The sequence below is a fragment of the Lepidochelys olivacea genome (assembly GCF_965140295.1).
Source record: "Lepidochelys olivacea isolate rLepOli2 genome assembly, chromosome: 1".
NCBI classification, from domain to species: domain Eukaryota; kingdom Metazoa; phylum Chordata; order Testudines; family Cheloniidae; genus Lepidochelys; species Lepidochelys olivacea.
Genome location: NC_140411.1, coordinates 139,640,985 through 139,667,295, shown reverse-complemented (window position 1 = coordinate 139,667,295; position 26,311 = coordinate 139,640,985). Strand labels below are relative to the sequence as shown.

The following is a 26,311-nucleotide window of genomic DNA, read 5'->3' as shown; positions in this document are numbered from 1 at the left end:
CATTCTAATGCCGAGCTTTCCAAGTCCAAATCTAACTTCCTCACCCTTATAATATTGGAGTGCATTTAAATATCCTATAAGTTAATTTATTAATGCAATTTAATTAATTATCATATATGCCACCTATGGCTCAAGCAAGTTTGAGGTTAGACATCTGCCAACATTTCTGTCCTAAAATATCCAAGTCCAGTATCACTTCAGTATTCCTGCGGTTGCCTGATATTGTTATATTCCAACTCCTGCTATTGAGCAAGCTATTCCTAGTTCCCCAAAACCTAAGGGTAACTGTCAGGTCATTCATCTATGCCAAGGGTCACAGGTCTACTGTGCTTGGCTATACTTATGCTAACCTGCTTAAGCTAATGTCTTACAGGGTACAGGCCTGTAGGTTCCTTTTGTTACTGATGAATATAATAAAAAACTAAGCTAGTTATGGGCTACACTTAGCATACAGCATTTTATCATAAAACATATTCATTGACCTTCTGGGCTAGAAGAATGTAAAAGAAATGTAATATAGGAGTGGATGGCTAACCGTTACAGTACAGTCCAAGAACCTGCCTATATTTAAAATACAGACCTAATTTTTAATAGTTATTTATTTTGAGTTTTCATTTATAATTCTCCAAAGTACACAGTTTTCATTTATAATTCTCTCAAAAAATGTTACACGCACAAAACTCTAAAAGCATTTCAGCTAAAAGCTGATTAGGTAAAAATTAACTCTAAGGTGCTGAAGGTCCAGTATACTCCTTATTTGTGCTGATGACTTTTGTCTTTATTTGTTGTTATGGTCTAGCTCTCACGGTCGTACTTTAAACTGCTCACTTCCTGGAGATCCAGGTGTGGTGCTTGTAACCCAGGCTTAGAGTATGAGGGGTAATGGATGCAGTTCACCATGGGTCAGTCATGTCTACCCTGTGGCAGAGAAACCATTTTATCAAGAGTCACGGAGTCTAAGTATTCCTCTGACAATGACATTTTTTTGGTAGCATAAAATGGGCATTAAACACACTAGAGCTGGGCAAATAATGTGCTTGATAGTATGGAGATTCATTCCAAGCTCTCACAGATGTCCCTGTAAGTGCTACAAGCACTGTGTCACTTTCCATGATCATGTTTACAAAGTCAAGCTGCTAATTTTAAGGGAATTTTATGTGACTGTTCACCCCTGTAAACTTGTTTGGTAAAATATTTACAAACACAAAAAGTGGGGAGAACAATCAAAATGAACTGGATTATAAATTTGAATAAATGTTTGTGAATACTTTTTATTTTTTTTTGCAGAATTCACTTATTTTTATTTGTATGCAACTTGTGTATAATCAGTAGCTTCCAGAGCATCAGGGATCTAGTCAGTTGGTAAAATCTCTCTTTAACTCTGCATGATCTGATGCAGAGGGAAAAATTATAGAGCAGACCAGGTTTCTCAGACTAGATGGCATAAACTAGGATCCTGTGTTTCTGTGACATACAGGACACACATACCGCAAATATCTGGAATGATCTGTTGTTTTAGTGAATAAGCATAATGGAGGGAAGTGTAAAATCTTAGTCTGAACTGGAAAAAATCTACAGCCTGTGAAATATTTGCTATGCTGTGTGCAGATCATGCCTAATGCAGCATCTGGGGTAAAATAAAGGGACGTGTTATAGCTACAGGTCAGCAAGAGTGCAGTACAGCTTTGAATCAGGTTGTAGGATATAGTAGCCAGGATATAGTAACCAGCAAATGAGATAAGTGCCTGTTGTGGGGACACAGGTGGCAAAAGGTAGAATGAAAGCTGGGCTGGAGTGCCTTTCCTCTAACTGCACAGGAATCTGTCACAGCTCATGAAGTACAGCAATACCTATATCCCGTGGGTTGCAATCAGTATTAGTCGTTCCCTCACTATTGTGCATGAGTGTGCCGCCAGCAACAACTGTACACTGTCACCATGCTGTGGGTCAGCACTAAGTCTTCCTGACGAATGAAAATACCATTTTGGTCCTCTGGTCACAAGGAGAGATGTGTCTGATAGGCAAATCTGTTTTGTTGCAGGCAAACAACCTGAAATACGTGTGTGTGTGCGTGCGTGTGTGTGTGTGTCACACAAACTGCCGTGTGGTGTGCAGATCAAAGGGATGCGCAGATGGTGCTTGGTGTCTCCAAATCCAGCAGCCCTTAGGATGTGGTGCTCTGCAAAACGGAAAAAGAATTAAAGGTGAGAGTGCGTTGATAGTCAGCCTGGTGGTACATGGCCTTTTTCAAGGCATGTGTTGCTGGATGTGGAAAATTAACTCTCAACCAGAAATGGAAGATGTGGGACAAAATAACTACCTGTGTCACTGCCCTTGAATTTATGAGATCAGGAGGATACAAAGTATAAATGGGGCAATAGGGAGCATCCAGAGAGGAGCAGATTGCTCGAAAATCATCAGATAACCTTTGCTACGGGTGGGGTCCTCACTCAGAGAATTGTACTTAAAGCCACTAAAGAGAAGGTAGTATCACTCCTGGATGTGGATCTGATATGGTGGCAGTGTGGGGAGATGAGAGCAACTTGTTGCATTTAGTCCATAAATAAAGTAGGGATGTGCTTTGGTTGTTACAACTACTAGTGTCTGTAAAATCTCTACTGATGTGCAAAGGTTCTTTGTCTCATCTTGCAGAATACAGGTTGGCTGTCCTAATCTACAGACTCAGTTTCTTCTAGGCACTCCTTCGTTATGCTGTGACGCTTACATAATGGTATGTACAAGGTGTCTCCCTCACAGAATCAGGTGTGGTTGCTACAGTAATGAACAATTCAGTAGAAGCATTATTGGGGCAGACTTTATGCTGTGATATGCTGCCTAGTGTGCGCATCTGAGTCAGTTGCCCATGAAGTATACACACTTAACAGTCAGATTGTTACGACAGTAAAGCTCTCTAAACTGAGTATGCACCCGTACTACGTGAGGCACAGGCTTGGGGAGGAGAATGTACCGAAAAGTGGTTATCTCATAGCGCTTCCTGAAACCATGATCCTGCAGCAATACAATAAAGCTGCTACCCTACAGCTGCTATTTATAACTGGCTAAAAATTTAAACACTTCGTTCTCAAACCTATTTTATAGAACCCTTACAAAGAATTACCTGTCTAAAGAACTGGAGACCCTCATTAATCTGCATTTCAGTAAGACACAGACTCACAAATCTACAGTAGAAGGTACAGAACAGTGAGGTTTTGCTGCTCAGCTGGGATGATGCCAGTGTGGGTAATGTTAAGCTTCATAGGGGATGTTAGGGTGTTGTTGCCATATTACACCGTGGCTATGCCTCTGTTGCTGGGTAAACCTTAACACAGAGCCTGCCATATTTCCTCCTCCCAGAGGCTGATGCTTGTGAGAGTGGGATTGGTGGGGAGAGACTGAGTTAGACTCTCAAGCCCATTGACTTTCAATGAAAATTAGGCACCTAAGTGCCTAAAATCACTTTTGAACATGGGACGTGGCCATCTGAGTTACTTAGGCCTTGCAACACTGAGCAGAGCAACGATTAAGTACCATTCAAAATCTGGGCCCCAGTGCTCCCAGCTGTGCTGTATTTGCTGCAGGGGTAAGGAGGAATCCAGGAGATGATGTCACAGCATACGTTAATGGGCTTGTGCGGAGGAGATTATAAAGCACCACCTCCTCTCTCCTCAGCAGCAGCTGGGCTCTGAGCTGTAGAAAGCACAGAGGCAACAGCAGCCTTGAGAGCTGCTATTAAGGAAAAATGATGATATTCTTTTTAAGGGTCTGCAGGACTCCATCAGCAGCTGCTAAAGCCACCTGCTTTGGCTTCTTTTCCATATCCCTGGCAGCTTCACTGCATCTGCTATGACACCAGCCAGAGCCTAGCCTGGCCTCCCTGATGTTGTCAGACTCAGCAGCAGGAAGAGCCCTGTCACAGAGAAAGAAAAGAAGAAGGAGAAATAAATTATCCTGCCTTGGAGATTAGATAGTTCCAAGAGCGAGGCAGGGGTTACCTGGGGCTCCCTTTTGGCTAATAGGAAGCATGGCATCATTCTCAGTAGTCACACTGGTGCACTTGCTAATCCTTAGTCCCCGTTAGTCCATGCCTGGGCTGCCCCACATTAATGCAGATTATTAAGGTTCTCATGTAACACTTTTGGGTATTTCCATTACCCATGTGAAACAAAGAATAAAAGAAATTATAAGCACAGAAGTCATGGCCTTACCTTTCACACCCAAAACCATGTCTGTTAGCAGCTATATATTAATTTTTAAATATGATCTATATCTCTAGCAGTGGTCCCCAAACAATAGGGTGTGCCCCCCAGAGGGCACAGAGGAATGTTCAGGGGGGCCTGGGCCAGTCCCCATGGTAGGTGGGGAGGGAGCATCACCCAGCTCCGCTATGCCCCCAGCTCCGCTCTGGCCCCAGTCAAGGCCCTGGCTTCGGCTCCCTGGCCCCAACCAAGGCCCAGCTCCCGGCCACGGTTCCCAGTCCTGGCTTTCAGCCCCACTCCCGGCTGTGACTTCTGCTCCCACCCTCAGGTCCAGCCTCCGGCCCTGGCTCCCGGGGCGTTGTGGACAGATTGCATTACAGTTAAGGGGGGGGTGACAAAAAGTTTGGGGACCACTGACCTATAGACATCCATTGATCTGTCTCCAGAGGAGTGTTTTAACATGTTCAGTAAATAATTTGATATTAGTCATTTTAACCATTACAGTCTGCTGGAAGCAAAACAAATAGAAGTTGCAAGAGGTGGTTGTTGCTGTGTTCTGAGCCAAGCTAATTAGGCTCCTGAATGGACCAGCTGGTACTATAAGTGCTGATTTACTCAGATTCTGGGGTGGCCCTTGACCCCTGCTCCACCCCAGGCCCTGCCCCCACTCCACCCTTTCCTCTCACCCCCACCCATTCCCGCCCCGGCCCTGCCTCTTTCCACCCGCTGCTCCTGCTCCTCCCCCTCTCCCCCAGCACGCCGCGGAACAGCTGATCTGTGGAAGGCGCTGGAGGGAGGAGCCAATTGGTGCAGCTGCCGGTGGGCAGGAGGCATAGAGTGGGAGGGGGAGGTACTGACCTGTAGGGCTGCCAGTGGATGCAGAGCACCCACAATTTTTTTTCCTTGGGTGCTCAAGCCCTGGAGCACCCATGGAGTCAGCGCCTATGGCTGGTACTCACTTAGATTCTAAATGGTTCTGGCCCATGTTACTTATTGAAAGAAATATGACTCAGTGTGCTTTTATTAACTGTATTAAAGTTAATAAGGAAACAAATAAAATCAAGCAGGCAGATCGCTAAAATGAATCTACTTATAACATGACTGAATTAAGAATTAAGCAATATAGTGATCGAATCAAAATCAAATTAGGTCAAATCAACAAGGTCCCAGCTTGAAATTTCAGGGGAGACCAGACAGAAGATCTTAAACAAAGGACTTGAAAATGGTTAAAAACAGCAGCCTGTTGTAGGGAGGCAGAGAGACAAAGGGTCTGCAGAGAAACAGACTGTAACATGGTCCCCAGATTCTGGGTCTTTGGGGATAAGTGGGAGCTTGTGATTCTTCCCATGGGTACCCCAGGTTGTGAGGCACCTCACCACCACCTGCCCTTCATGTGAAGGAGTCTTGTGTTTTTGTCTTCCAGTTAGACTTTTTTCTCTGAAGTCTTGACAATCTTTTCATTTGTATTCAGTTCAGACTGGTGATAGGTGAAACCATACTCAATTTACATGTAAACGGATAGATGGATAAACATCTCTTGTCTGACAGAAGACCCATTTTTCACCTCTGCTGATGACTAATATCTTGATACAGATTTTAAGAACATATTCTCATTATACATATATATTACCTTGCATAGCATCTGTCCATAGTTTCACGATGATATTAATGACCAGTGTGACACCGGCTTTCATTTAAGACCTCACATGACACTCTTTGGGGAACCAGAATGTACATACCAGAACCAAGAGATTCCTATAACCCCCTTTCCAGTTGGCATGAAGAGGTTCTTGGGTTACAGGACCTACCTAAGCTTTCAAGGAATGGCCAGGGTTAACCCTTCTCCATCTCTGTTTGTGATGATAGTAAGGATAAATAAATGCAGTAACAGAGAATAGCTCCTAGGCAGGGGTGCCACGGGGCTCTGTGTGCTGCCCCCGGCCAATGGGAGCTGGGCGGGGTGGTGCCTGCAGGCGAGAGCAGCGTGCACCGAGGAGCTTCCTGCCCCCCCCTCCCGCCTAGGAGCCAGACCTGCTGTCCGCTTCTGGGGTGCAGCGCAGTGACACAGGACAGGCAGACAGCCTGCCTTAGTCCCACCACTGTGCCGCTGACCAGGAGCCGTGCACCCCACACCCCAACTCCGAGCCCCAACCCTCTGCCCCAGCCCTGAGCCCCCCCAAACCCACAGCCCCGTCCTGCACCCCACAGCCCACACCCCCAGCCCAGAGCCCTCACCCCTCCCACATCCAAACCCCCTCCTTCAACCCACAGCCCCTTCCCACATTCTGAATCCCTCGGCCCCACCCCCAACCTGGAGCCCCCTCCTGCACCCAAGCCCCACCCCAGAGCCTGCACCCCCAGACAGAACCATCATCCCCTCCCACACCCCAACTCCCTGACCCAGCCTGGAGCCCCGTCCCGCACCCTGAACCACTCATTTCTGGCTCCACCCTGGAGCCTGCACCCGCATTTAGAACCCTCATCTTCTCCCGCACCCAACTCCCTGTCCCAGCCCAGTGAAAGTGAGTGAGGATCAGGAGAGTGAGCCACTGAGGAAGGGGGAAATGTAGTGAGTTAGGGGCAGGGCCTCATGGAAGGGACAGGGCCTCAGAGAAGGGGCAGGGCTAGTGTGTTCGGTTTTGTGCCAATAGAAAGTTGGCAACCCTATTCCTTGTGCATCATCAACAGAATTATTTAATACATTCTAATTATCTCGCAAACCTATTGAAGGCCCTGGAGTTGTGTAGGATTGAACAGGTGTCACTCAAGATTTAATTTAGCTGGTAGTACCTTTATTATGGATGATGTTGAGTTAGAAGAAAAGAACCCAGCTTGACTCTGAGCCCAAGATGAGCTTGCAGAATTGGTTGTTTAAGAAACAGTTTCTTGTAAACTGAGCACATTTACTATGGCATGGCATAATCTTGTAGCTGAACTGTGCTTTTTACAATGTCACTTCTGAGAGTGGAACTGCACTTTAAACCTTCAGCAAGCCTTTGATCTTCCTTGGTAGGGTAAATTACTACATTAGGATCGCACAATTTGTGTGGACAATTATAAACCAAGTGTTGATTAACTCTTATTCAGTGCTTGTAACAGTTTATTGAACAGGTTGGGCCAAGCCAAGCATGTGTCAGCTACTGATCTAATAAATAGGTACTGGTAGGTGTATTTGGCAACATATAGTACTACTAAATCTGCTTTTGTAACATCATCTGCTTTTGCTGAATTCTTGATGTTTCTTTTGAGTCTGAGGAACACACCTACATTCCAAAGGGTGGTAAATATAATGCTGATAAAGCATAGATGCATATGGGCCGCTTGCAACATATAGACAGCGTTTGCCAGGCTTTTGCAAGCAGGCCTGCTTGCTAGGGCAGAACACTATCACACTTGTCATGGCCTAGGTGTTGAATTTAGGACACAGAATGGAGTGTGGTTTAAACTGAAGCCAGCCAAAGTGGATGCTCCAAGATTGGCCCACACCCATTACAAAGGGCTTTCTTGGGGACTGTAGGTTTTGTCATAAACAATTATGGCTGTGTCTGCCTGATCTAAGAGGAAACTATGACAAACTGACAAGGCCAGACCTAAAGAAGAGCTCTGTGTAAGCTCGAAAGCATCTCTCTCTCACTAACAGAAACTGGTCTAATAAAAGATATCACTTCACCCACCTTGTGAAGCTGATGTAGAGAAACAAGAGTGAACAACTTTCATAACTTCTAAGAGCAAGCTCTGCAGGTTATCAGTATTCAGTAAACCAAATTGCACTCAGAAGTGTGTGGTGCATAAGACACTGAATTTTGGTTTGCAGCAGGTATTCCGGCAAGTGTATGACAAAGGGGAAGAATGTCCTGTGGGATACATTTACAGGAAATTACTTCCTCAAAAGATAGCCTAAGTCCTGGTAGAGAAGTCATGGCTTGCTAATGTGTGGTTCTATTAAAGTTCTAACCATGCCTGTATGGCTGAGAATTTGAGATGGTGACTGACCACTGTCCCCTACCTGGTTACACAGAGACCCATCAAAACTCCTGTGGTGGATTACAGTTAGTCACACCAACCGTATTTCCAGATATCAAGTCAAAAATGAAAATGCCAATGAATGATACAAAAGAAATATTGGAGGCATTTGCTATAACATTATGGTTGTAGCATATGAAAACTAGAACATAAAAAACAAGTAAGGAGGAGTGATGGAGTTCGGAGTGTTAGCTGCGTGCTGAGGAATGTATGGGGAAAACTTAATGAATTCACACTGGAAATCAGGAATTCCAGTTCCATTTTTTCCCTACATTGGGGAATTTGACATCAATTCTAGGGGCTGATCCAACTCGGTTAGGAGTCTGTTTTCAAGCCAGCTAAATGAGGATATTTAAAGGGCTATTGTAGATGCAACATGGCCTAGTAAATACAGGGCACAGGACTGGGGATTAAGCATCCTAGAATCTATTCCCAACTGTATCGCTGACTGTCATATAACCTCGGCAAATCACTTAACCTGTCTGTGACTTAATTTTCTCATCTCTAGACAGGAGATAATTACAACAGTCGTTATGTTCCAAGGGCTTTGATATCTGCAGAGGAGAGGCTCTGTCTATTCATTGAGTCTGTTCATCATTTTTTTATTACAGCCTTGTAAGCCTCAAGTAAAAGAAAATTGGAATTATGAGCTGCACAGGTTCCTAATAGCACATAGGAGAGAAAGGATGATCATTAGGAAGTCCAGATCATCTATGTAATCCCGCTGGATTGAGGGACAATTTAGAGTGATCTAAATCATCTGAGATTTGACCCCCTTTATACAATGGAGTTTTAAATGACAACCAGTAAGCGTTTATTTAGAATGCTAGTTTTCATAAGTTTTTTTTTTAATATTACAAGTATTTTCCTTCCATGAGAGCCTATGGTTCCTTTGTACTGCACTATGCATTATAGGCATAGTTATCTGTTAATCATGCCCTTTGTAAAGTACTTTGAGATCCTTGTATGAAAATGTTCATGTAGGTGCAAATGGTTATTGTCTGTCTATTTCCCTTCCCTGACTTGTGTGATACCATATCCCATGCTGTCCAGGAATGCACCTACCGGTGGATCTGCACCTACTGTCTACCCACAGTGAATTACTGGCCTATGATTGTTAAATTAAAACTATTACTTATGACTGTTGTTCTTACATTTGGGCAGCAGCAACAACTCTTAACCTGTTTCAGAGTAACAGCCATGTTAGTCTGTATTCGCAAAAAGAAAAGGAGTACTTGTGACACCTTAGAGACTAACCAATTTATTTGAGCATAAGCTCAAATAGCTCACGAAAGCTTATGCTCAAATAAATTGGTTAGTCTGTAAGGTGCCACAAGTACTCCTTTTCTTTTTGCGAGCTCTTAACCTGGTGTTTCGGTATCTGTCATTATGGGAGAAATAACGCTAACGATGCATATTTGTGAACTGCTGTCTGCTGGAGACTGTTGAAAGCACACTAGGAATATTAGGTTTATATGGTGGGAATGTTATATCCTGTTGTATACTTCGGAAAACTGATATTGGTTGCATGAACTAACTCAAACTCTTCACTTTCCTCACATCCCATCACCATTTTCAGCTCCTCCACTAATGGTGGCTCAAAGTTACTATGATCTGGATACATTTACAGCATTTATTTCATATGGATTTCTTTGTTCTACAAAGTATGCCAATCTGCTGGTTATGTCAAATCATTGTTGCTCCGATTTACATGATGACCACGCTTGTAAGCACCTTCACACACACAACACCATGTGCATGGCAGAGTGTGTGCTCGTGCACAGCAAACATATGTATATGGTAGTCCTGATAAGTGTGTACTCTTATAAAGGATTTAAGCTTGGAAAAAAATATTGTTTGGACCTTGTCATACTTTTGTCTGTGTGTGGCCTAAATCAACTTGGGCTTGTTACATTGATGTTGATACAAATATGACCTAGTGCATTGATTCCCAATCTTCTTAGGTTTGTGACACTTATCACAAATATAACCATTGTGTGACACATTGATATGTCAACATATACTGCAACACTTCCACTGTAATGAATATATACAGAATAGTATAACCTCTTGTAGCCACATTACTACAGAATAATTAAATAATACTTAGCGCTCCGTCAGGCTCCCATTTAAGCAATGTGAGTATTGTCAATGATGTAAACAGTCCCTTAATGTGAAACCTTAAACTGATAATATGACTAAACTGCTTATATAAGAATGTCCATACTGGCCGTTACCAAGTTATATGTAGGACACATAATTTCATCTGTATGGAGCAGAATCCCCAAGCGTTTCCCAACAAATGTCAGTAGCAGGAAAAGCTCAGAGCAGCAGAGGATCAACACTAGAGATCCTTGGGCTTTCCCTGCATGTCTCTCCTTCACCATCAATCTTGTGTTCTCTATTCTTTCCCCATAGCTCACCACCACTTCTGGATGCCTCATGGTGGATCAAGCAGGGCAACCTCCCACAAACTGAATCTTACTGTGTTGTCAGTTCTCATGGCAGTGTAACACTCAAGCTTACATTGTGGGTGTGAAGAGAATTACAGACAAGTAATGGCCAAAAGGATTTTGCATGGACAACATTAAGAATATGTTATTTTGCCTTTGCCAACCCATAACAGCTCTGCTTTACTGAACTCAAGGACCAACTGTTGTGTTAGCTACAGGTTATTGATGACATTGTTAAATGCTGACACATAACCTGTGTTTATTTGTATTGTGGAGATAGCCTCAGTCTTTGTTGTTGGTTGCCTAGCATACATTTCTCCATATGCTGATGAGTGCATCATCACACAATCCATTTAGCTTATCTTCTGCATCCAATCGCCCACTCATTTCACAGAGAGAGAGAGAGTGTAAATTATACTGGGTGTGGGCATTTGAGGTAAGTAACATTAATTAATTGGCATGCAGCCGATGAAGTGAGCTGTAGCTCACGAAAGCTTATGCTCAAATAAATTTGTTAGTTTCTAAGGTGCCACAAGTACTCCTTTTCTTTTTGTGGATACAGACTAACACGGCTGCTACTCTGAATCCTGTCATTAATTAGTACTTGTCAGATGATTTGAAGGTGGTTTGATTGTGAAGCTATTACTAGCTTCCTTCATTTCCTGCAGATTTCTTCCTGGTTAATGAACAGTGAGATATGATCTGAAGATATTTCTTTTCTGCTCTATCCTATTTGTTAACATTGTCCTTGCATGCTCACACTCTCACTTCTCTGCCTCTTGCATCTACACTTTTCCCCAATAGGCTATCATATATGATCGGACTTGATATATTTTATATTATAGTCTCACAATAGTGAGACCATAGTTAAGATTGGGTCAGAATTTTCTGTACCTCAGTATCTAATCTTTCACTAGGAATTTTTTTTGTCAACATGCCATAGGGAATTTGAACCAGATTTTAGCTGCTAATTAATGTGTGTGCAACAATCTCCAGTATGTATTTTGTGTTTGTATGTTGTTGACTTTAGGAAATTTAGGAAAACTGGAAAAACCTGATTTTGTTGACATAGTGCAAATTTGTCGCCTTCTACTGCCCGAGCGGTAATATTAAGAAGATAAGAATGTCCATACTGGGTCATACCAAAGGTCCATCTAGCCCAGTATCCTGTCTTCCAACAATGGCCAAAGCCAGGTGCCCCAGAGGGAATGAACAGAACAGGTAATCATCAAGTGATTCATTCCCTGTCGCCCATTCCCAGCTTCTGGCAAACAGAGGCTAGGGATAACATCCCTGCCAATCTTGGCTAATAGCCATTGATGGACCTATCCAGTTCTTTTTTGAACCCTGTTATAGTCTTGGCCTTCACAACATCCTCTGGCAAGGAGTTCCACAGGTTGACTGTGTGTTGTGTGAAAAAAATACTTCCCTTTGCTTGTTTTAAATGACTGCCTATTAATTTCATTTGGTGATCCCTAGTTTGTGTGTTATGAGAAGGAGTAAATAACACTTCCTTATTTACTCTCTCCACACCAGTCATGATTTTATAGATCTCCATCATATCCCCCCTTAGTCGTCTCTTTTCCAAGCTGAAAAGTCCATATTAAATGGCAGCCCTTCTCATATGGCAGCCCTTCCATACCCCTAATCATTTTTCTTGCCCTTTTCTGAACCTTTTCCAATATATCTTTTTTGAGATGGGGCAACCACATCTGCACGCAGTATTCAAGATGTGCGTGTACCATAGATTTGTATAGAAACAATATGATATTTTCTGTCTTATTATCTACCCCTTTCTTAATGATTCCCAACATTCTGTTTGCTTTTTTGACTGCCGCCGCACATTGAGTGGATATTTTCAGAGACCCATTCACAGTGACTCCAAAATCTCTTTTTTGAGTGGTAACAGCTAATTTAGACCCTATCATTTTATATGTATAGTTGGGATGTGTTTTCCAATGTGCATTACTTTGCATTTGTCAGCATTGAATTTCATCTGCCATTTTGTTGCCCAGTCACCCAGGTTTGTGAGATCCTTTTGTAGCTCTTCTCAGTCTCCTTGGGACTTAACTATCTCGTGTAGTTTTGTGTCATCTGCAAATTTTGCCACGTCACTGTTTACCCCTTTTTCCTGATCATTTATGAATATGTTGAATAGGACTGGTCTCTGTACAGACCCCTGGGCGACACCATTTACATCACTCCATTCTGAAAACTGACCATTTATTTCTGTCCTTTATGTCTTATCTTTTAACCAGTTACCAATCCATGAGAGGACCTTCCCTCTTATCCCATGACAGCTTACTTTGCTTAAGAGCCTTTTGTGGGGGACCTTGTATTGTGACATCTGAGATATTGTGACATCCGAGAATATCAGCCATTTATCCCTCACTCCTTCCAGTTCATTTGCATACTTTGGGAGAATCACTTGTGCCCTGGTTGTCATGGCAACAGCTGTCTTTGATAACTGATTTCTGTCAGCTAAACATAACATTATTACATGATAAGATTTCAGGAAGAGCTGTAATGAAAGCAGATTGGGTTTGGATCAGCTCCTGCTCTGCTTCTTTGGGTTTGTACTAGGGTAAGTTATATTGTTTCTATTCAAAGGGTAATTGTTACTTTCCTCAGCAAGGGCTGCATGAAAATAAGATTCAAAACTGCAATTTCTTTTTCACAAATATTGTTTAGATGCTGCTTGGAAATTGCGGGGCTATAGCTTTCTGAATATTTACCTTTCACAAAAAGAGAGAACTTATAGACACGAGTTCCTCCTGTTTTCTGTTTTTTAAAAAAAAATTCTTTTTTTCCCCCCTATGATGTGAAAACTTAACATCTTAAACAAATCTGTAAATGCTTTATTATTTAAAATAGCACACATTATAAAACTAAGGAAATTTATAAACAAAAAGCTTTGTTAAATGTTAGGTAAAGTTGCTCTCATCGATAAACTAAACCATAAAAAAATTAGGAAATATGAAGTTAAAGATTAAAAAGGATAAAAAGATCCCAATGTCAAACACTCTCACGTTAGGAAATGCCAGAATAAAATGTTGCCCATGCTACCTAAATTAACTCCTCTTGTGTAGTGACCAGGAACTGCTAACAGGGAGTTTCGAGATGGAGTTCTCCAGGTGAAGGAGGAGCAAATATGGGACCCTTGGAGTAAGTGGCTGTCTGTAGTGTGTGTTTGTGTTTAGGGGTCACTTGCGGTGTGCTGAGCTTGTCTTTGTCTGTCTGAAGGACTGTGTGCTGTGGCCGGCAGTTGGAAGCTGTGAGCTCCTAAACAAGGTTTGAAATCTAGAAGCGTCTGTTCATTGGCTGAGCCTTAGTCAGGGGGCCAGGGATTTATAAAGCAGTGAGCAAGCAACCAGGGACTGCTAAGAGGGAGTTTTGAGAGGAAGTTTGGAAGGGGAGTGAGAAGGGGGCGAGGTACACTTGCCATTCTTTAAAACCTTTAAACTAAACTATAATCAAAACTTCTTGATTTAAACAAAAACCCTATCATTAACCTAAGTAGCTGTAGGAGAGAATTCAGGGAGAAGCCCAGCAGCAGAGTGGGGGCAGAACTGGAGGAGCTAAGGGAAGTAGAGAGGTGTGTTGTTGAGGCTTTCCGGGACACTGTAGTCTTGTTCCACCTCCGGTCAGACAGTGCCTGCGCTGTTAAGGAGGATGAAAGGCCCAGAGAAGGAGAGCAGTCAACAGGAGCAGAGGGAAATCTTTCCATAGTTGGGACCCTCCTTTCAGATGGTGTTGGGGTATCCTCTCACACTGAAGTTACTTCTCCGAGGGAGGGAACTCCAGTCATTAGGAAAAGGCAGATGTTAGTAATGGGAGATTCAATCATTAGAAACACACATAGCTGGGTTTGTGATGACCGGGAGAACCGTATGGTGACTTGCCTGTCTGGAGCGAAGGTTGCGGATTTCTTGAGGCATCTAGATAGGCTTATGTGTAGTGCTGGGGAGGAGCCGGTGGTCGTGGTACATGTAGGTACCAATGACATAGGGAAGGATAGGAGAGATGTCCTGGAGGCCAAATTTAGGCTGCTAGGAAAGAGCCTGAAATCCAGGACCTCTATGGTGGCATTCTCAGAAATGCTTCCAGTTCCACACGCAGGGCCAGGTAGGCAGGCAGAGCTTCAGAGTCTCAATGCGTGGATGAGACAATGGTGTAGAGAGGAGGGGTTTAGATTTATTAGGAACTGGGGAAACTTTGGGGATAGGGGGAGCCTATACAAGAAGGATGGGTTCCACCTAAACCAAAGTGGATCCAGACTGCTGGCACTTAACTTTAAAAATGTTGCAGAGCAGTTTTTAAACTAAGATGGGGGAAAGCTGATTACTGCAGAGGCGCACGTGGATCGGACAGAGACATCTCTTAGAGGCCAGTCTATTGATAGAGATTCTCTAGGTTTTAGTCAAGAGGAGAGGATGGAAGAGGATGAAGTATGGGCCAGATCAGACAAGAAACATTCACATAAAGAATCGGACACATCAGAAAAGGGCAGACAAATAAACAGTGACAAGTTTTTAAAGTGCTTGTACACAAATGCTAGAAGTCTAAATAATAAGATGGGTGAACTAGAGTGCCTCATGTTAAAGGAGGATATTGATATAATAGGCATCACAGAAACCTGGTGGAGTGAGGACAATCAACAGGACACAATCATTCCGGGGTACAAAATATATCAGAAGGACAGAACAGGTCGTGCAGGGGAGAGGGAGTGACATTATATGAAAGAAAATGTAGAATCAAATGAAATAAAAATCTTAAATGAATCCACATGTTCCATTGCATCTCTATGGATAGTAATTCCATGCTCTAATAAGAATATAACAGTAGGGATCTATTATCGACCACCTGACCAGGACAGTGATAGTGATGATGAAATGCTAAGGGAGATTAAAGAGGCTATCAAAATAAAGAACTCAATAATAGCAGGGGATTTCAATTATCCCCATATTGACTGGGTACAGGTCACCTCAGGACAAAATGCAGAGGCAAAATTTCTCAATACTTTAAATGACTGCTTTTTGGAGCAGCTGGTACAGGAACCCACAAGGGGAGAGGCAACTCTCCATCTAGTCCTGAGTGGAACTCAGGATCTGGTCCAAGAGGTAACTATAACAGGACTGCTTGGAAATAGTGACCATAATATAATAACATAATAATTTAACATTCCTGTGGTGGGAAGAACATCTCAACAGCGCAACACTGTGGCATTTAATTTCAGAAAGGGGAACTATGCAAAAATGAGGAGGTTAGTTAAACAGAAATTAAAAGGTACAGTAACAAGAGTGAAATCCCTGCAAGCTGCATGGACACTTTTCAAAGACACCATAATAGAGGCTCAACTTAAATGTATACCCCAAATTAAAAAACACTGTAAAAGAACTAAAAAAGAGCCACCATGGTTTAACCACCATGTAAAAGAAGCAATGAGATAAAAAGACATCTTTTAAAAAGTGGAGGTCAAATCCTAGTGAGGTAAGTAGAAAGGAGCATAAACACTGCCAAATTAAATGTAAAAATGTAATAAGAAAAGCCAAAAAGGAGTTTGAAGAACAGCTAGTCAAAAACTCAAAAGGTAATGTGGCAAATTTCCAGCACTACAATGACAGGTCTCATGCTTTCTCCTCTTGGGGGTGGGGGGAGGTTCAGGGCACCATTTCTTGCCCCTGAACTGGGGTATTAACTGCCCCACTAGTGTCCTAGAGGAGGGGAGTGGCGAGGGAGGGACCCAGGCCCACCCTCTACTCCATGTCCCAGCCCAGGGGCCATAGGGATAGCAGTAAACCACTAGAACTAGCAATTCCTTCCCCTGGCTACTTCCCTCTCCTGCCCTTCAGCTTATAGGGCTTCCTGCCCTCCCTCTGCACAAACCAGGTGTCTCTTTACCTACGGTCTTGGTCTTCTTAGCCCACCACAGCACTTCTCCAAACTCTCCTCTTCTCCAACACCAATCCACTCTGTTTCAACTCCTCCACTTATCTGATTGAAGCAGGGGTTTTTTATAATGTGACTGGCTTGAGGTGCTCTAATTGGCTTCAGGTGCTCTAATTAATTTATAGCAAACTTTGTTCCCTCTACAAGGAGCAAGGCTCCAAAAAACAGTCTTTTGCTGCCCTCTGGCCATGCTGTATCACAGTAATAACAAAATGTTTTTTAAGTACATCAGAAGCAGGAAGCCTGCTAAACAACCAGTGGGGCCCTTGATGATCGAGATACAAAAGGAGCACTTAAAGTCATTGCGGAGAAACTAAATGAATTCTTTGCTTCAGTCTTCATGGCTGAGGATGTTAGGGAGATTCCCAAACCTGAGCCGTCCTTTGTAGGTGACAAATCTGAGGAATTGTCACAGATTGAAGTGTCACTAGAGGAGGTTTTGGAATTAATTGAGAAACTTAACAGTAACAAGTCACCAAGACCAGATGGCATTCACCCAAGAGTTCTGAAAGAACTCAAATGCGAAATAGCAGAACTATTAACTACAGTTTGTAACCTGTCCTTTAAATCAGCTACTGTATCCAGTGACTGGAAGATAGCTAATGTAATGCCAATATTTAAGAAGGGCTCTAGAGGTGATCCTGGCAATTACAGACCAGTAAGTCTAACATCAGTACCGGGCAAATTAGTTGAAACAGTAGTAAAGAATAAAATTGTCAGACACATAGAAGAACATAAATTGTTGCGCAAAAGTCAACGTGATTTCTGTAAAGGGAGATCATGTCTTACTAATCTATTAGAGTTCTTTGAGGGGGTCAACAAACATGTGGAGAAGGGGAATCTAGTGCACATAGTGTACTTAGATTTCCAGAAAGCCTTTGCCAAGGTCCCTCACCAAAGGCTCTTACGTAAATTAAGTTGTCATGGGATAAGAAGAGAGAAGACCCTTTCATGGATTGAGAACTGGTTAAAAGTCAGGGAACAAAGGGTAGGAATAAATGGTAAATTTTCAGAATGGAGAGGGGTAACTCGTGATGTTCCCCAAGGGTTAGTCCTAGGACCAATCCTATTCAACTTATTCATAAATGATCTGGAGAAAGGGGTAAACAGTGAGGTGGCAAAGTTTGCAGATGATACTAAAGTGCTCAAGATAGTTAAGACCAAAGCAGACTGTGAAGAACTTCAAAAAGATCTCACAAAACTAAGTGATTGGGCAACAAAATGGCAAATGAAATTTAATGTGGATAAATGTAAAGTAATGCACATTGGAAAAAATAACCCCAACTTTACATACAATATGATGGGGGCTAATTTAGCTACAGCTAATCAGGAGAAAGATCTTGTAGTCATCGTGGATAGTTCTCTGAAGACGTCCATGCAGTGTGCAGCGGCAGTCAAAAAAGAAAATGGGATGTTAGGAATCATTAAAAAAGGGATAGAGAATAAGACGGAGAATATCTTATTACCCTTATATAAATCCATGGTGCTCCAACATCTTGAATACTGCGTACAGTGGTCCCCTCATCTCAAAAAAGATATACTGGCATTAGAAAAGGTTCAGAGAAGGGCAACTAAAATGATTAGGGGTTTGGAACGGGTCCCATATGAGGAGAGATTAAAGAGGCTAGGACTTTTCAGCGCGGAAAAGAGGAGACTAAGGAGGGATATGATAGAGGTATATAAAATCATGAGTGGTGTGGAGAAAGTGAATAAGAAAAAGTTATTTACTTGTTCCCATAATATAAGAACTAGGGGCCACCAAATGAAATTAATGGGTAGCAACTTTAAAACAAATAAAAGGAAGTTCTTCACTCAGTACACAGTCAACCTGTGGAACTCCTTGCCTGAGGAGGTTGGGAAGGCTAGGACTATAACAGTGTTTAAAAGAGAACTGGATAAATTCATGGCGGTTAAGTCCATTAATGGCTGTTAGCCAGGATGGGTAAGGAATGTTGTCCCTAGCCTCTGTTTGTCAGAGGGTGGAGATGGATGGCAGGAGAGAGATCACTTGATCATTACCTGTTAGGTTCACGGCCTCTGGGGCACATGGCATTGGCCATTGTTCCCCCACCCCGCTGGCTGGGGGGGCTCCCCCAGAATCTGAGGGGGTGAGGGACGTGGCAGCAGCAGAGGTCACCCCAGTGGCATTGGCCACTGTTGGTAGACAGGATACTGGGCTGGATAGACCTTTGGTCTGACCCAGAATGGCCATTCTTATGTTGTTTATATGCATTATTTATAATACAGCCTTTAATTCCATGATCCCATATTACTTTTTACACAGGACATTCATTGAGTGCACAGAATGGATCTGATCTGGGGATGAATAAGGATTGTGTAATGAAGGAGGCTATTGTCTGTAGGAAGCTGGAAGATGGGTAGTGAATGAGGCAGGGGACTGCAGGAAGAGACAGAATGGTCTAATGGTTAGACCAGATGAATGCCACTCTGGAGGCTTGAATTTTATCCCAGCCTCTGTCACCAAGTTTCTGTGTGACACTGGACAAGTCATGTATGCCAAATTTTTCACAGTCACTTCTGCATGTAACTAAAGACTGTATCATAGTGTATATGCATGTGGGGTGGGGGTAAATTAATGTTGCAAGGGCAATGTTCATTTTGGCATTTCCTGACTTGAAAGTACTTGATTTTGCAACCTTTTAATCCTTTTTAATCATTAATTTTGTATTCCTAATTTATTATGAACACTTAGGCCACGTCTACACTACAAACTTTATAAACACATGTTAAAGTTAAGCTGGCGTACAGCTGCCACAGTTAGTATGTCACTTGTGAGCACACACTTGGCCGCTTGCATTGGATTTTCATGTACTCACTAGTAGAGTTTGTGTCAATGCAAAGTGCTGCACACAATGGGTAGGTATCCCAGTCTGGCAAAATGCCTTCTGGGAAGTTTTCACAATGTATTGTTGGGCAGAAATGAGTCACACAGTGAACTCTGGGAGTGAGGGATCAAATTCCCCTCTCACAACTTTCTCCATCCCAGAATGCATCCGTATCCCATAATTTTTGCACCTTTCTTTATGATCCCACAAACCCATGTAGCACTGTTTGGTGTCCACCCTCTGTGATAGAAGCATAGAGTTGGCACAGCTCTGTACTATTGTCATGAATGTTGCAAATACAGGATGCATGATTTTCTGATATTATCAGAACCTCAGGAAGAACTGCAACAGTGCGGGACATGACAGTTTCTTTGAGGGCAGATTGCTGAGGGGCATGACGAAAAACACTTCCAGGTTGTTGTTGGCATTCATGGAGCAGCTTTATTCACACTGTGAACAATAATAAAATACCATTTATTTAAATATTTTTGGATGTTTTCTACATTTTCAAATATATTGATTTCAATTACAACACAGAATACAAAGTGTACAGTGCTCACTTTATAGTTATTTTTGATTACAAGTATTTGCACTGTAAAAAAAATAGTATTTTTCAATTCACCTAATAAAAGTACTGTAGTGCAATCTCTTTATCATGAAAGTTTAACTTACAAATGTAGAATTATGTACAAATAACAGCATTCAAAAATAAAACAATGTAAAATTTTAGAGCCTGCAAGTCCACTCAGTCTTACTCCTTGTTCAGCCAATTGCTCAAGCAAACAAGTTTGTTTACATTTGCAGGAGCTAATACTGCCCACTTCTTCTTTACAATGTCACCTGAAAGTGAGAACAGACGTTTGCATGGCACTGTTGTAGCCAGCGTCGCAAGATATTTATGTTCCAGATGCGCTAAAGATTCATATGTCCCTTCATGCTTCAACCACCGTTCCAGGGGACATACTGATGATGGGTTCTGCTTGATAACAATCCAAAGCAGTGCAGATCAATGCATGTTCATTTTCATTATCTGAGTCAGATGCTACCAGCAGAAGTTATCTATGCAGTTATATAACAAAAAAAAAATCTACATTTGTAAGTTGGACTTTCACGACAAAGAGATTACACTACAGTACTTGTATGAGGTGAATTGAAAGATACTATTTCTTTTGTTTATCATTTTTACAGTGCAAATATTTGGAATAAAAAATAATAAATATAAATAATAATAAAAAAATAAATAAAAATATATACTTTGGTTTCAATTACAACACAAAATACAATATATATGAATATGTAGAAAAAAATCCAAAATATTTAATACATTTCAATTGGTATTCTGTTAAAACTGTGATTAATCCCAGTTAATTTCTTTAATCACAGTTAATTTTTTTTGAGTTAATCGCATGAGTTAACTGCGATTAATTGACAGACTGGATTGCTAGACTGGATCTCAGTGAGAAAAATATCTGAATAATTATAGCTCTATGTTGTGTCCTGCATAACATATGTGAGAGAAAGGGGGGAAAGTTGCCGCCACGGTGGAGCGGCTGTCTGCTGAGTTTGAACAGCCAGACACATGGGCCGTTATAAGAGCCCATTATAGAGCTATGCAGTTGCAGGAGGCTTTGAAAAAACACTGTAATAGTCAGCCACATTAATGTGCTGTGCTTGACTATGCCCTGGCCCTGTAGGTTTGCAGGCTGTTAGGCATTGTGCAGTGCTTGATGTGCATGTATACATACGACACCGTGTATTATAATAAACCTTTGAATTACTATGATTTCCTGTGCATTTATAACTGTTACATGGTCTTTCACTGAAACTGAATTATGCAGTGCTTGCTGTATGTGTACAGATATTACTTGGTGGTTTCTTGAACTTATGAATTTTGTGGTGCTGTGCATTTACAAGTGCTGGGTGCTTTGAATCCTGCCATACACTCTGCAGTGTGCTTGGTGAACTAATAAAGATTAATTTATTTACAAAAAATAGAATTTTATTGTCTGACAAAAATAGTGGGGAAAAGACAGTGTACAAATAAAAAAGGACAATACAATACAAACATGAATTAACTGAACAGAATTTTAACTAGAAAGCACACAGATCTGTCCATTCAAGTGCAGAAATGCAGTCTGCTTTGGCTACTCTGACAGTAGCCGTGCCTCTCCCAGGTCAGTGTATGTGGAGTAATAGGGAGTGGAGTAATAGGGATAGGGATTTGCCTGTGTGGAGTAATAGGGATAGGGATTTGACCCGTGGTACCAAGTAGATCGTTGCGGGGTGTCCTACTGCCAAGGAAAAAATAAGGTGGCCATCCTAGAAACCTTTGGGAGAGGATTGCAGAGTATCTCCATGAAAGGTTCATTGAGATCTCTCAGGAGGATACAAGGGACATCCCTATATAAATCAACAGGGTGCTCTATATGCCCTCCTTCGTCCTCCTAATCCTACAGGGGAATGAAAAGCAGATAACTCTAGCTCTGTTTGTTGTACTGTTACCTCTTCCTGTATGAGTAAGACAGTTAAATATTGATACATGTGGCCTTTGGTAATTTGGGATGGGCCAGGTGCCACAATTGTTTTTAAACACTGTAAGGGAAAAAGCACTTACCCGAGGAGGGTTCTCTGGATCGGGCTTGTCCGTGTTTGGCTGGTGGGACTAGCCGGACCACAGCGGAGTCTCAAACTGGTCCTGGTTTGTGGCATAGCTGGATCCTCTACATCACCCCCACCCCAATATGTGTCCCTCTCCTCCTCCTCTTCACTTATGGCAGGGGTCTGTGTCTTGGGCTCCACTGAGGTATCCATGGTAGTCTGCGGGGTGCTGGTGCATACTTGCATGTCTGCCAAATCTGACATGCAACTCATCGTAAAACCAGCAGGTCTGCAGCTCATCACCAGATCAACTGTTGGCCTCCCAGATCTTGTGGCATATGCATACCGCAGTTCCTTTGCTTTCATGTGGCACTGCTGCTGGTCCCTGTCGTGCTCCTTCGCCTGAATCCCCTGTGCAATTTTTTTATAGATGTCCACATGTCTACAACTGGTCCATAGGTGTGCCTGCATAGACTCTCCTCCCCACAGTCCCAGGAGATCCAGTACCTCCTGTCTTCTCCAGGTACATCTGGATCATGTAGCTGGTCTAGTCAGTTGGGCAGCTGCACATGACAGTGGAGAGCTGGGAGATGTGCTCCCAAGCTGGGCGCTCAGGGAAAGACATGTCAAAAATATACCAAGTGTTTTAAGAGAGTGGAGTGGGGCATGACCCCTAGGCAGTGGAGGTCACAATTGTGACCAGAGTGATCAGTGTTGGGCATTGTGGGACAGCTGCTGGAGGACTATTAGGGTCAACATAGGTCATGCAGCATCTACACTCACACTGCATTGACCACAGTACAGGGACCGCAGCTCAACGCCGTTCAGGGAGGTGGTTTTGCTATATTGCTGTAATGGGGTGCTTCTGTTGGCAGGAGACCTAACTTTGTAGTGTTGACCAGGCTAGTTCATGGCTTGCTGCACACTAGTGTCTGTGTGAATCCTATTGACCCATGCTAACAATTCCATCGTGTGCTTTGAAACAGGAATAGATCAAAGTGCACTATGGAAGTGTGGCAGCTCCCTGCAGGTGCTGCCCAAACTGGCCACAGTTCCCAGCCAATGGGAGCTGTGAAGCCAGCGCTCAGGGCGGGGCAGGGGCAGCATGAAGAGCCACTGCGCCGCGCCTCCGCTTAGGAGCAGCAGGAACATGTCGCCACTTGTGGGAAGCTGCCCGAAGTTAGCGCCAACCGGATCTGGCACCCTGCTCTCCACCCATGCCCCAGGCCCCTGCCCCGAGACCCGTCCCACACCCAAACTCCCTCCCAGAGCCTGCACCATGCACCTCCTCCCGTGCCCCAACCCCCAGTTCCACACCCCCTCCCGCACACTGAACCCCTTGTGGTCATTCCTCCACTTATGAGCAGCAGGGACATGTCGCCGCTTCCGGGGAGCCAAGCGGAGCCAGATAGGGAGACTGCTGGCCCCACACCGACTGGAGTATAAACCGGACTTTCAATGAAGATCAGAAATGCCAGTTTATAGAGCTTTCCAGTTGGTAATGTGCTAGATAATACAAATTTTACTGTAGTTAACTTTCAATAACAAAAGTATTGACTTTTTAAGAATTAATTTATACTGACTTTTGAAGATCAGGTCATTTTAATAGCCTCACTGCTTTCCCCCCAAGTTCAGTTCTATCATGGGGTATAGTATTCTCAGGAACTCCTAGAATTAGAGGTCAGTGCTTTATGTCATTTCAGAAAAGCTTTTGGATGGCATGGAGCATTAACTGTGGTTCTAATGTTCTCAGGGAGGGGGAGGCATGAGGATCATCTCAATAATGATATTGTAAGGTCTACTATCTCAGTTCACAAGGCCTGGAAAATCTTAGTGCACATCACTGAAATACTTTCCAGTCGTGTAGTTTCCATCCCTGATGGCTCATGAGATGTCACACATTGGAATGGCTCTCTGTACTTTGGGTAAAATACAGGCCAAAGACCATTTAGCAGACAGGCCACTTTCAGCATCGTACGTGTCTCTTGAGCTAAGCTTGAGACTGTCCCTGCAAGAGAGTAAAAGTAATTACAAGCTCTAGTGACTGCACTACAGACAAACCGTCTATAGATTCCCACAATTCTTTACAACCAGCCCTTAAGAAGATCCTTGTTAGATCCACACCCCACACAACAAAAACACTAACCCAGGAACCTATCCTTGCAACAAAGCCCGTTGCCAACTCTGTCCACATATCTATTCAAGGGACACCATCGTAGGACCTAATCACATCAGCCACACTATTAGAGGCTCGTTCACCTGTGCATCTACCAATGTGATATATACCATCATGTGCCAGCAATGCCCCTCTGCCATATACATTGGCCAAACTGTACAGTCTCTACACAAAAGAATAAATGGACACAAATCAGATGTCAAGAATTATAACATTCAAAACCAGTCGGAGAACACTTCAACCTACCAATTACAGACCTAAAAGTCACAATTATTCAACAAAAAATCTTCAAAAACAGACTCCAACGAGAAACAGCAGAACTGGAATTAATCTGCAAACTGGACACCATTAAATTAGGCTTGAATAAAGACTGGGAGTGAATGAGTCATTACACTAACTAAAAACTATTTCCCCATGCTAATTTTCCCCCTAGTGTTACTCACACCTTCTTGTCAACTGTTTGAAATGGGCCATCATGATTATCACTACAAAAGGTTTTTTTCTCCTGCTGATAACAGCCCACCTTAATCGATTGGTCTCATTAAGAGTTGGTATGGCAACGCACATTTTTTCATGTTCTCTGTATATATATATCTTCCTACTGTATTTTCCACTCCATGCATCTGATGAATTGGGCTTTAGCCCACGAAAGCTTATGCCCAAATAAATGTGTTAGTCTCTAAGGTGCCACAAGTCCTCCTCATTCTTTCTGCTGATACAGACTAACACGGCTACCTCTCTGAAACTTGTTAGATCTCTTTATGCTGGTAATTCGCTAAGTAATATTGCCATCCAGTGGTGGAACTGGCCAGTTGCAATTACACAGTTTTATTTCAACTTTGTATGCTTTTAAATGGAGGGTGGGTACTAATACTGGTGAATTGAGGTAGAGTATGTAGTAGGCAAGAAACTAAACCAAACCATACCAAAATTGGGAGGAGGGAGGAAAGGAAGAAAATAAATAAACAATACCCTAAAAATATCTTGCATGGTGGGTATTTAAAGAGTGCTCTGTTAAGAAACCAGTGAAGTGGTCCTGCTGCCCTACCAAAACGTTCCTGGTGAAAGTTGTTACTGTGGTCTTTTGGAAGGCAAAAAGCTAACGAAAGGAAGGAACGTGGTCCAGGATGAATAGGGATGAGAATTACCGTAGCTTTGCTGAGCCTTTGGGTCATCCAGGAGTGGGTGGGGGAGGTTCTGTGGCCTGCAATGTGCAGGAGGTCAGACTCGATGATCTTACTAGTCCCTTTGGACCTTAAAGTCTATGAGTCTATCTTTGGAAAGTCAGACTGTTGTATTTTGGCAACAAGTATTAAATATTAAAGAGGAATGGCAGGGAAGTAGGCTCATTCATTAGAATAAATTGTAGTAATCAATATTTTAACTGTTACAATTAGTTTGAATTGGTTACTCTTTGTAGTTCTCACAGCATGGACTGACAGCTGAGCAGCTCGTGAAACAAATAGGATTGCGTGCAGCATGGCTTGGCAACAGGACTGAGTGTGCTGTTTACCTTTGCGATTACCTGTGTGGTCTTCTGTATCTTCGGACTCAGATCTTTGTGGGATATGATAATGGCCTTAATGTGTCAAGTCAACACAAATTACACCACAATTTTAACTTGTGTGTTCACTTTGTAGTATCTTTGCACTACTTTGTGTTATGTTTACCTTTTCCTTTTCCACCCCGTCTTGGTGAACATTTGTGCCACACATCTCATGGTACATTGACTCATGGCGGCGATCGTGTTTGTACTGTATGAATGTTTTGTATATGTTGTGGGTTACACAAGCCACACTAGGATAATGCATTTTTGTCTTCCTATCCTGGCTGATCTGCATAAGAGACTAAGATTTTACCACAGCTTCTAGCTAACGAAGACAGTCTCTTAGCTCAAGTACTAGTGGTTCTATCTGAAGGTCTAGGGTTCAAGCCCACCTTCACAACTACAAGAAAGGAGAGAAACAACATGGGCCTCATCAAAAATAAGTCCCTAAAGCCACAGATTTATGGGTTTTTTTTTTTAATTGTGAGAAAAGTGAGTATGAGCTAATAGGTGGGGTTGTTATT

At 42.7% G+C, this 26,311-nt stretch overlaps 1 protein-coding gene across 6 annotated transcripts in view; it reads left to right on the top strand.

The window, feature by feature from the left end:
* Positions 1-26,311, top strand: part of CTPS2 (CTP synthase 2) — a 139,198-nt gene that overhangs the window by 62,460 nt on the left and 50,427 nt on the right. The window contains exons 16-17 of one of the 6 annotated variants that reach the window (XM_084617808.1): positions 2,042-2,204; positions 10,638-10,761. The exons of the other annotated variants lie outside the window; for them this stretch is intronic. Coding sequence (XP_084473934.1) covers positions 2,042-2,204; positions 10,638-10,732 — 258 coding nt within the window. The 3' untranslated portion in view covers positions 10,733-10,761. Of the gene's footprint in view, positions 1-2,041; positions 2,205-10,637; positions 10,762-26,311 lie in introns of those variants that run through there. 6 annotated transcript variants of the gene reach the window in all.